The sequence below is a fragment of the Nerophis lumbriciformis genome, linkage group LG06, assembly GCF_033978685.3.
Source record: "Nerophis lumbriciformis linkage group LG06, RoL_Nlum_v2.1, whole genome shotgun sequence".
Classification (NCBI taxonomy): Eukaryota; Metazoa; Chordata; class Actinopteri; order Syngnathiformes; family Syngnathidae; genus Nerophis; species Nerophis lumbriciformis.
Window position 1 is genome coordinate 53,742,264 of NC_084553.2, and position 12,379 is coordinate 53,754,642.

The 12,379-nt window shown below is 40.8% G+C and overlaps 1 protein-coding gene across 9 annotated transcripts in view; it reads left to right on the top strand.

Moving 5' to 3' along the window:
- The window catches only part of chd9 (chromodomain helicase DNA binding protein 9), a 254,829-nt gene that overhangs the window by 213,484 nt on the left and 28,966 nt on the right, over positions 1-12,379 (top strand). For all 9 annotated transcript variants that reach the window (XM_061964542.2, XM_061964544.2, XM_061964545.2 and 6 more), the window contains 6 exons: positions 7,600-7,689; positions 8,171-8,274; positions 10,950-11,067; positions 11,157-11,214; positions 11,389-11,437; positions 11,543-11,789. In XM_061964542.2, coding sequence (XP_061820526.2) covers positions 7,600-7,689; positions 8,171-8,274; positions 10,950-11,067; positions 11,157-11,214; positions 11,389-11,437; positions 11,543-11,789 — 666 coding nt within the window. The remainder of the gene's footprint in view (positions 1-7,599; positions 7,690-8,170; positions 8,275-10,949; positions 11,068-11,156; positions 11,215-11,388; positions 11,438-11,542; positions 11,790-12,379) is intronic.

Sequence of the window (12,379 nt, forward strand, 5' to 3'; positions counted from 1 at the left end):
AGCGTAGGCGCGGCTTATAGTCCGGGGCGGCTTATTGGTGGACAAAGTTATGAAATATGCCATTCATTGAAGGTGCGGCTAATAATCCGGTGCGCCTTATAGTGCGGAAAATACGGTAGTTGTTTTTTCGTGACTAGCTAGTATCTGATTCCCTCTATTGACTCCTCATAAAAAGGGCTCGTGTTTGAAAAAGCGCTCTCCTCGTCACGGTGGCACCTTCCAGCTCCAGTAATGATGAGGCACTAAAAGATGTACTGGAGCTGACACTTCCCGCTGATTCATTAACAGACTCGGATCACGACGGGCGGCCGTTGAGTGATCGTGATCTTAATGAGCCTTCAGGCCAGCTAATGGCCACCATGGATCACTCTTCCTCGCTGACAGAGGAGGGGGAAAAGACTGCCGGCTGGTGCGTGGGGATGACAGAGACAAAAGCCAAATAGATTGCTGCCCCTTGTTTGGTGGCGAGCTCGTGCCCACAGAGCTTTAGATGCACAGTGCTGCATTTTCCATAGAAAGTTCCCCTTTGTTTGGTGGTCCAGTAATGCTGAAACTAGGGATTGTCTGAAATGTGACACACAGGGCCAACTAGGACACAGTTTGCTGACGCCTAAATTTGGCAGGGATTTCGGAGGGGGGCTCCCTGCCTTCCTTACAGAGCACTTATGCAGGAATAGAACGTTGCTATCACACGTCATTCCCCTCCAGTTGTCATGCCACTTCCCGCTCGTATGTTCGCTTCTGGAGGGATTGTTTGTCTGCGAACGCAGCCAGGAGGGATTCCTTGCATGCCAACCGCGTCACGCAACCGCTCGCTCCTTAACGAGTGTGTGACGGTGCAGAGATTTGTGTGTGTGTGTGTGTGTGTGTGTGTGTGTGTGCGCGCTATTCACACTGCACATACTTACAAAGAACCTGGAAGGAGAGTGACAAAGGGACGTGCTGACAGGTGGAGGTGTTGTGGAGCGTTACAGCAGCTGCTCCAGTCACACAGCAGTGTGCCGTCTAGGAGGCGCAGCCTATTTACCACACTGCAGCTCCCCTTGGGCATATTTGTGCAAGGTGTTGCTCTAAAGCAGTGGTTCTCAAATGGGGGTACGCGTACCCCTGGGGGTACTTGAAGGTATGCCAAGGGGTACGTGAGATTTTTTTTTAAATGTCCGTCAAAAAGAACTGAAAAGAAATGCAACAATGCAATATTCAGTGTTGACAGCTAGATTTTTTGTGGAAATGTGCCATAAATATTGATGTTAAAGAATTCTTTTTTTGTGAAGAAATGTGTAGAATTAAGTTCCTGAATCCAGATGGATCTCTATTACAATCCCCAAAGAGGGCACTTTAAGTTGATGATTACTTCTTTGTGTAGAAATATGTATTTATAATTGAATCGCAGTTTTTAGTTATTTTTATATCTTTTTTTCCCAAATAGTTCAAGAAAGACCACTACAAATGAGCAATATTTTGCACTGTTATACAATTTAATACATTTAGAAACTGATGACATAGTGCTGTATTTTACTTCATCTCTTTTTTTCAACCAAAAATGCTGTGCTCTGATTAGGGGGTACTTGAATTAAAAAAAATGTTCACAGGGGGTACATCATTGAAAAAAGGTTGAGAACCACTGCTCTAAAGAATACAGATATTTAGATTTTTATCAGAAAAAAATTCTAAAACATGCAAAAAAATAAGACTATCTATTTTAGATTTGTTTGAGAAATAATAGAAAGCTATCATTGTTTTACTTAATAGCATATTTCCTCAGGTAGATGTGTTTACTCAAGAGCAGAAAGAACCAGGCAAAGAATATTTAACTGCAGAGTTCGATGAAAAAAATAGATTTCTTTGAGAAATGATGTTGTGAACACCTCAAACTCGAGGAGCAGTCTGCTCAACTGATACCCGGCATGTAAACAAGTGTTCAGAACATTTGCCAAAGGTAATCGCCAAAAAACATTTTGCCATAAATATAACAATACCGTAATCTATATTGTGTAAGAAAAAGAATGCAAAAAACATCCTTTTATTTTACTAGCATATATCCTAATAGGGCAGCACGGTGGAAGAGGGGTTAGTGCATCGGCCTCACAGTACGAAGGTCCTGAGTAGTCCTGGGTTCAATCCCGGGCTCGGGATCTTTCTGTGTGGAGTTTGCATGTTCTCCCCATGACTGCGTGGGTTCCCTCCGGGTACTCCGGCTTCCTCCCACTTCCAAAGACATGCACCTGGGGATAGGTTGATTGGTAACACTAAATTGGCCCTAGTGTGTGAATGTGAGTGTGAATGTTGTCTGTCCATCTGTGTTGGCCCTGCGATGAGGTGGCGACTTGTCCAGGGTGTACCCCGCCTTCCGCCCGATTGTAGCTGAGATAGGTTCCAGCGCCCCCCGCGACCCCGAAGGGAATAAGCGGTAGAAAATGGATGGATGGATGGATGGATATCCTAATAGTGGTAGTTCCTTTATGAGGCTGTCTATAGAAGCTTCAAGCTTTGTAGATTTCCAGTTAAACGTGAAAAATATTGCTAGGAAATGACCATCCTGTGTAATATTTGTATTTTATATTAAATACAGAGCAGTGATTGTATTTATCTATATAGTGTGTCAGTCAAACAGAGGGAAGTGCATATCTGGCATATGCAAACTATTTTTTTTATAATTTGCTTATGTTGTGTGCCTAGGAACAAGTAACTGGATACATATCTATGGAGGTTAATTTGTGTCTTTATTACCAAATATTTTTATGACACTGAATTTATGTCATTACATTTTTAGCATTTGAATTTTGTGAATTTTTTTTTTACATTCAATTATGCTTGCAGTTTCATTAAATTTTCATGAGCAAAATGTTTTTTTCTAATGTGGTTTGTTTAAATACAGTGGTAACCGTTTTTGTTTAAACCTTTAAAATCCAAACCATACAATAGGATGTGCAATATCATTTTCAAATTACGGAAAGTCTAATTCCAGTGGTTGGAATATGCGCTTTAGAGTGACATACGGGTTAATAGGTAATCTTAGGGAATACGTCACTGCAGCTCCACGTCGTTGAGGCTCCGCAGAGTGGGTGGGGCTTGTTTACAGAGCAGCAGCCAGTGTGAGACACAGAGGCAGATTTCAGCAGAAAAGGGACATTTTATCAGAAGTGTGGGTGTGTTTTACACTTTGTGTTCATATTTCGCCATGTTTTTGCTTGATTGTAAAAGATTGGATCAAGAAGGTCTTCTGGGAAGTAAAGAGGAGCGACGATCATATTTTCTTAATATTCAGTGTTTTAATGTTAATAATTAATATTGTATATCCCACAATCTTTTTTTTCATGTACCGTATTTTCCGCACTATAAGGCGCACCGGATTATTAGCCGCACCTTCAATGAATTACATATTTCATAACTTTGTCCACCAATAAGCCGCCCCGGATTATAAGCCGCGCCTACGCTGCGCTAAAGGGAATGTCAAAAAAACAGTCAGATAGTTCAGTCAAACTTTAATAATATATTGAAAACCAGCGTTCTAACAACTCTGTCCCAAAATGTACGCAAATGTGCAATCACAAACATAGTAAAATTCAAAATGGTGTAGAGCAATAGCAACATAATGTTGCTCGAACGTTAATGTCACAACACACAAAATAAACATAGCGCTCACCTTCTGAAGTTATTCTTCATTCGTAAATCCTTCGAATTCTTCGTCTTCGGTGTCCGAATTGAAAAGTTGCGCAAGCGTGGTATCCAAAATGGCCGGTTCCGTCTCGTCGAAGTCATCGGAGTCAGTGTCGCTGTTGTTCTGTGAATCCTGCCTTCCGGAAAGCTCGGACCACAGTTGTGACCGAAATATCTGCCCAGGCATTTACGATCCACTGGCAAATGTTGGCGTATGTCGTCCGGCGCTGTCTGCCCGTCTTAGTGAAGGTGTGTTCGCCTTCGGAGCTGTGTGAAAAAAGCCACCCGGCCTCTTCGCGTAAACTTCCCTTAACCACTCGCTCATCTTTTCTTCATCCATCCATCCCTTCGAGTTAGCTTTTATGATGACGCCGGCTGGAAAGGTCTCTTTTGGCAAGGTCTTCCTTTTGAATATCACCATGGGTGGAAGTTAGCATGGCAAGCTAGAACCACAGTGAAGGATGACTTCTCATTCCCTGTGGTGCGAATATTCACCGTACGTGCTCCCGTTCCACAGTGCGGTTCACAGGAATATCAGTTGCTGTGAAATACGGTAGTAATCCGTGTGCGGATGGAGAGATTGCGTCTTTTTATGAACCGGATCCTTGTCGCTTAGTAGGAGCCATTTTGTGGTCTTTACAGATGTAAACAGGAAATGAAACGTACGGTGATATCCGCGCGTTTTTTCTTCTTCTTCCGGGGGCGGGTGGTTGCTTACAGTAGAAGAAGGAGCGCTTCCTGTTCTATGGGGGCGGGTGCTTTCCTTGGCGGTTGTTTGCGTAGAAGAAGAAGCGCTTCCTGTTCTACCGGGAAAAAAGATGGCGGCTGTTTACCGAAGTTGCGAGATCGAAACTTTATGAAAATGAATCGTAATAAAGCGCACCGGGTTATAAGGCGCACTGTCAGCTTTTGGGAAAATGTGTGGTTTTTAGGTGCGCCTTATAGTGCGGAAAATACGGTACATTTTGGGTGTCTTATTCAGTAAAAAAAAAAAATGAAATTACATTCTGTTTTTGAAGTGGTCTGTTACACCGTTTTTAGAATATTATCAGTCATTTTTGTAAGTTTTTGAATTATCGTGTGATCAGCTTTTATCCTTTTTATATATGGCATCTTAGGAGCTTTTTTTTTTTTTTTACTAATGCACAGCAGATTGCTGCTGCTTGGTCAGACCCGTGTCACATGTCTGCAAACTTGACACCTCATTGGCTGGATGTGAGACACAATAGATTGCTTCACTCTTACTTTACTAGAAGTGGGTCTTGCATTTTCTAGCAACAAATATATCTGCACTGAATGTTCATAAAATGAATTTTAAACACTGTGTTTAAACAAACTGAAAAAAATATCAGCACAAAAACTCCATCTTTTTCTAGATCTTGTTTTCTGTCATTTTCAAGTGATCGTCTCCAAACTGGGTTGATCTTTAAAAAATTTTTTGCTGGCGATTGAACTCAACCTTCAGGGTAGCCATCGAGCGCAAAGTTTGCCAGTTTTCAGGTTGAAAATCAATATCTGTACTTAAGGTTGCACGATATATGATATATGACATCCATTTGGCCGATGATAGAGGTTTTGATACTATGAAAACATTGTGATAATGCATGCTGATGACTCATTCTAGCAGTCTCCTTTAAATTTGACATCGACAAGCCTATGACCGCGTCCTCAAAACATTGTAGTGTCCTTGCTAGCAGCTAACATATCCTTGCCTTTATGGCAGCAAATTAAGTGTCTTACAAGTACCATTATCACTGGAGGACACTGCATGCTCCACTACACACTGTAGGAGCACCACTTGGATAGAGCTTTAAAATGTATGTGGTAAGCAGATTGATGCAAATATCCACAGTAGCGATACCAAATAAAGTATCAGTATATGATTGATACTACATTGTTTGGATTGATATTTTTAGTATCACAACATTTTTTGGGGGGTTATTATTATTTAAAAACTTCAAAAATAAGTCCCTGGATAAAGGAGCACTTTAAGTGCAAAAACGGAATAAGATTTAAAAAATCACAGCCAATTAGAGGTTAGTTTGCTCAAAATATTGTATGTGTTAAAAGGAAATACCGTATTTTCCGCACTATAAGGCGCACCGGATTATTAGCCGCACCTTCAATGAATTACATATTTCATAACTTTGTCCACCAATAAGCCGCCCCGGATTATAAGCCGCGCCTACGCTGCGCTAAAGGGAATGTCAAAAAAACAGTCAGATAGTTCAGTCAAACTTTAATAATATATTGAAAACCAGCGTTCTAACAACTCTGTCCCAAAATGTACGCAAATGTGCAATCACAAACATAGTAAAATTCAAAATGGTGTAGAGCAATAGCAACATAATGTTGCTCGAACGTTAATGTCACAACACACAAAATAAACATAGCGCTCACCTTCTGAAGTTATTCTTCATTCGTAAATCCTTCGAATTCTTCGTCTTCGGTGTCCGAATTGAAAAGTTGCGCAAGCGTGGTATCCAAAATGGCCGGTTCCGTCTCGTCGAAGTCATCGGAGTCAGTGTCGCTGTTGTTCTGTGAATCCTGCCTTCCGGAAAGCTCGGACCACAGTTGTGACCGAAATATCTGCCCAGGCATTTACGATCCACTGGCAAATGTTGGCGTATGTCGTCCGGCGCTGTCTGCCCGTCTTAGTGAAGGTGTGTTCGCCTTCGGAGCTGTGTGAAAAAAGCCACCCGGCCTCTTCGCGTAAACTTCCCTTAACCACTCGCTCATCTTTTCTTCATCCATCCATCCCTTCGAGTTAGCTTTTATGATGACGCCGGCTGGAAAGGTCTCTTTTGGCAAGGTCTTCCTTTTGAATATCACCATGGGTGGAAGTTAGCATGGCAAGCTAGAACCACAGTGAAGGATGACTTCTCATTCCCTGTGGTGCGAATATTCACCGTACGTGCTCCCGTTCCACAGTGCGGTTCACAGGAATATCAGTTGCTGTGAAATACGGTAGTAATCCGTGTGCGGATGGAGAGATTGCGTCTTTTTATGAACCGGATCCTTGTCGCTTAGTAGGAGCCATTGTGTGGTCTTTACAGATGTAAACAGGAAATGAAACGTACGGTGATATCCGCGCGTTTTTTCTTCTTCTTCCGGGGGCGGGTGGTTGCTTACAGTAGAAGAAGAAGCGCTTCCTGTTCTATGGGGGCGGGTGCTTTCCTTGGCGGTTGCTTGCGTAGAAGAAGAAGCGCTTCCTGTTCTACCGGGAAAAAAGATGGCGGCTGTTTACCGAAGTTGCGAGATCGAAACTTTATGAAAATGAATCGTAATAAAGCGCACCGGGTTATAAGGCGCACTGTCAGCTTTTGAGAAAATGTGTGGTTTTTAGGTGCGCCTTATAGTGCGGAAAATACGGTAATTAAAATTTTGGATTGATATTGTTACACTGCCATCCTGTGTTTTTGTCTGATTATAATTGTGATCAAAAATGTAAACATTCAATGAACTTACAACATAATGTAAACAGATATTAATCAACAAGTGGATTAATAATAGTTTCGAGAAAATAATACAACTGGAAATTACGTGATATTAAATATGTCATGTGTCAAATTAAGTGCCTTTATAACCCGTCTTAAAATAGTTCTTATCATTTATATGCCAAATAATATATCGCTATCACAGGAGGCTGCAATATAAATGCCCATTGCTAACAAATTATTAGTGTAATTATGTTGTAAATGACATCACAATGAGGAAAAAAGTATGTGAAGTGTGATGTATCAAAAACACACACAAGGAAATAATGCGGTTTTGCTCCACCAGGTTTTTGTCCTGTAAAAAACACCGCTGTATTTCTGCATTGAGGATTATAGCAGCTTTGTGTCCAACGAGACCGTGTGTGTGCACCGCTCACTCGGACAATTGTGTGTGGTCAGGGATTTTTTTTTTTTTAAGCGTTGGTGGGTTTTCTGTACGCAGGGTACTTCTCCGGGTCAGAATGCTGTACTACCTGAAACAAGAGGTGATAGGAGGCGAGGCCCAGAAGGTTCTAGACAACGTAGACTGCAGGTGAGTGCACCACCTTTGTCCTTCCTTTTCAGACTTTTCGAGGGTGGCCTAATGAAACCATTTGATTAATATATTGACAATACGACTAATGTGCTTATAGTGCTTACTTTTAAAACGTTGTCCTGTATGGTTTAGCATCCAAAACCTTTTAACTTGTACATATTCTAAGACATGCATCTTTTACGGCCTGGGTAAATACCTCGTTTGAAGAGGTTTACAAAAGTGTGAAAGTGTGTTGTTTTTGCACCTGTTGAGAAAGGAAAATACATAAGGGACAAAAAGCTATCGAGCTCCACCCGCTGGTGAAATATGTAACTGCATGAGAATGGGTCAGTTGCAACCAACTAAAAAAATTAAAAAAATTATAAACTACATATTCAAAGTTGCAAGCATTTTATTATGTATCCCATAGTACAGTTATGTCATAATATCTCTCAATAAAATGTGTCCTGACTAACCCTCCCCTTCACCGCTCCACCAGTGAAGTAAAGATCTGGGTGCCAGAACCTGATCACTCCGAGCTGCCAGCCTTGTGGTGGGACGCTTTCTCTGATAAGTGTCTGCTGTTAGGGGTCTTCAAGCATGGTGAGTGCAACTTTGCATTTCAAAGAGATTTTTTTTATGAATATTAATTTTAAAAAATACCATCTTTCTTCATTTAATGGCAGAGGGGAGTTGATTTACCTTATTTTTCGGAGTATAAGTCGCACCTGCCGAAAATGCATTATAAAGAAGGAAAAAAACATATATAAGTCACCGCATTATATGAAAAAAACTGCGACTTATAGTCCGAAAAATACGGTACTCGAAATGGATGGATGGATGGATGGACTGTCGAAAGTACAAGGTGTCTATTAGGGGTTAAGACATTAATTCTGCATGAGGGCTGCATTTGTACAATCCTTCTTTTCATCAGAAAAATCAACAATATTTTTTTTAATCCTTTTTTAAAATATTTGTCTGCATTTATAATTTTAGGAAAGTTTATTAATATAATTTTAAATTATTTTTTTACATTTAATTCTATTATAGTATGTGTTGCATATAATTGTTTTGTATCTTGGCGACTGTCACTAACTTATGAGTAGAATTCCAATACTTTCTTTGGGAATTCCTCCGTAAAAGCAATCGTACACGTCAGCTTTACAGATGCCATGTCTACTTTGCAAACAGTGCAGTGTATATTGTGGTAATAACCATAATGATTGTTGATTATAGTCAAGATAATTACCTCCACTAAATACCTCATTTGCAGCAGTCATTCTGTATGTTCAAGTGGACGACACACCTGGTGATTTATTGAGGCATGGTATCCGGCGTGGCAGAGGTGGGGTTTATTTACTCCACTACAGAAAGTTCTGGGCATCTTTTGGGGTTAACGCATTTGTACAGCTACAATGCGTATTTATTAAAGGAATAATACGAAATAATACTTTAGTGCATTTGATTTTTTAGTGTATACATTTCATTTTGTTTTGACAGTTTTAATTAGTTAATTTTTTAATTAGATTTTTTTTCCAACAAAAATGTGTTGTATACGACTTCAGTCATTTCAACACAACCGTCTTTACAATTTCAAATGTGGTCAAGATAATTACATCCACTTATTGGGATGGGTACCAAATCGGGTACTTTTTTGGTATCAACTGAATCCCGCCGATTCACGTAAAATCAATCGGTGCCTTTTCCCGGTACCTGGGTTGTGCGTGACATTGCACTTTGCCACTTGCTGATCACTCCAGCAGCACTGAGAGCAGACTGAGCCAAACTACCTTTAGGTAATGTTGAAATTTTCAATGCCAACAAAGTAATTGACTCAAAAAAACGCTCCAACATAAGTTAAGTAAGGCTAAACTTTTTCAAAAGTGCACTAGCTTGTTGCCAACGTACATCGGCTTTGCTATTGACATGCTACTGATTAGCATTAGCAATTTTACATGGCGATTTCAACACCTCCATTACCAAGTTACAAACAGCTGGTGTGTAATAAGTACAATACTTAGAGCATTTACACTTTTTAGGGCGCAACAAGGAACGAAAGTACACACCATAAACTATACAATCTTCCCATCGATTGTCTTGGACTTGCAACTTAGTGTCATACCTGCAAATGACACTCAGAAATGTGATGGGAGAGTGGCCGTGCCAGCAACCTGAGGGTTCCTGGTTCGATCCCCACCTTCTACCAACTTAGTCACGTCCGTTGTGTCCTTGAGCAAGACACTTCACCCTTGCTCCTGATGGGTCGTGGTAAGCGCCTTGCGTGGCAGCTCCCGCCATCAGTGTGTGAAACTGTGAATGTGGAAATAGTGTCAAAGCGCTTTGAGTACCTTGAAGGTAGAAAAGCGCTATACAGGTATAACCCATTTACCATTTATCGTAATCGGCTCATTTTTTAAATACCGTCTTTTTCGGAATATAAGTCGCTCCGTAGTATAAGTCGCACTGGCCGAAAATGCATAATAAAGAAGGAAAAAAAACATATATAAGTCGCACTGGAGTATAAGTCGCATTTTTGGGGGAAATTTATTTGATAAAACCCAACACCAAGAATAGACATTTGAAAGGCAATTTAAAATAAATAAAGAATAGTGAACAACAGGCTGAATAAGTGTACGTTATATGACACATAAATACCCAACTGAGAACGTCCCTGGTATGTTAACGTAACATATTATGGTAAGAGTCATTCAAATAACTATAACATATAGAACATGCTATACGTTTACCAAACAATCTGTCACTCCTAATTGCTAAATCCCATAAAATCTTCTACGTCTAGTCTCTTACGTGAATGAGCTAAATAATATTATTTGATATTTTACGGTAATGTGTTAATAATTTCACACATAAGTGAGTATAAGTCGCACCTCTGGCCAAACTATTAAAAAAACTGCGACTTATAGTCCGTAAAATACGGTAGATTTCATTGTCAAAAACAATTAATATTTATGAACACACACAAAAGTACCAAAAATGAGTACCATTTAGTACCGGTGTCGATATTGAGGTATCAGGAATTGGCACAGTATCGGTTCAATTGTGAACGGTACCCATCCCTACCTCCAGGATTCTGTTTATTGTATTGTATATGTACTTAAACTTTAACTTTTAGGTGAATGACACACCCAGGGATTTTGTGGCGCATGGGTGAAAATTGTTGACTGGAAGCCACTATTTGAGCAAATGTCATATTTTGCCTCCTATTGTAGTAAAGTATTGTGTTTTTCATTGATTTTGTCTTTCATTTGTTTTTCCAGGTTATGAAAAGTACAACAGCGTCCGAGCAGACCCTGCGTTGTGCTTCCTAGACCGCGTCGGTCGACCGGACGAGAAGGCCATCGCCGCCGAGCAGAGAAGCAACGATTTCATGGATGGGTGGGTGACAAAACACCAAATCAACTTGCTGTTTAAATAAAAACCTTTAGTGTTATCAAGTGCGAAATATTGTGCGTGCGTGTTTGCAGGGATGTGGATGATCCCGAGTACAAGCCTGCTCCGGCCCTACTGAAGGATGATATGGAGGTAACGTCACACCCTCACCTAAAAGGTCACGTCTCTTTTGAAAAGGCCAATCAATAATCAGACTGACAGAGACGAACACCTTCCCCTCTTAGCATCGACGCACGTCTGCTCATATTACTCATTCAAACTGAGGTGTCCTTCCTTCCTTTGAAGTAACACGCCGTTTTCCCACAGGATGACGCCTCCTCTCCCGGAGACTTGGTCGTCATTGACAACGCCGGAGGTGCGTATTAGTCACACGTAATCCCACTTCGGAATCCTCAGGATTATATCTAAAGGTCGGAAATATCCACAGACATTAATTAGCCCTTTTTTTTTAATTCTCCAGATGCAGTTCCGGAGGCGCAGAGCGTCTACTGGCCCTCGCCGTCCGTGCTCACCGCCCGGCTGAGGCGCCTGATCACGGCCTCGCAGCGCTACACCAAGAGCCGGCAGATCCTGCAAATCCACCAGGTGCAGACTCTGTCGCAGCCGCAGGTGGCCATGATGTCGGCGCCGCTCTGCCCGTTGTTGCCGCCGGTGCTCGCCGAGCCGCTCAACCCTAAGATGGCCGCCAAGATTGAACGGCAGCAAAGGTCAGAAAAAAGAGAGCCTCAAGGAAAATTAATTTTTGGCCCAAAATTTAAAGGGCAACTGCACTTTTTTGGGAATTTCGTCCATTATCCACAATCCTTATGTGAAACAATAACATGTTGTTTTTTTGTATTTTAACTCTCAAATAAGTCAGCTAACAATAGATCAGTCACACCTCCATCAATGTTTTATATGCACACTGTAAGTATATGTAATGTACTAATAGACACATTAATATCAACATGTAATATTTTAAGTTTTTTGCACATTTTAAGCATAATGCGGCGCATTAATTTCACGCATCACAACGTTTGTTTTTCCTTTCAACAACAGCACCACCACTATTACTAATCGTGGCAGACTTTGTGAGTGACAGCAAAGTCTACTTTGGGACAAATGGTGATCCAGAACCTTATGTTTTTGATCCTAAATTTTAAGGATGATGAGCTACAACTTTTAGAAGCGCAGCGATAAGCAGATCCAGCTAGTAGCAGTATTTTGCGAAATTCTTAACAAGAACTACAAACATAAAACAATCACTTACTGTACAATCAAATCAAATCAAATCAACTTTATTTATAGAGCACATTTA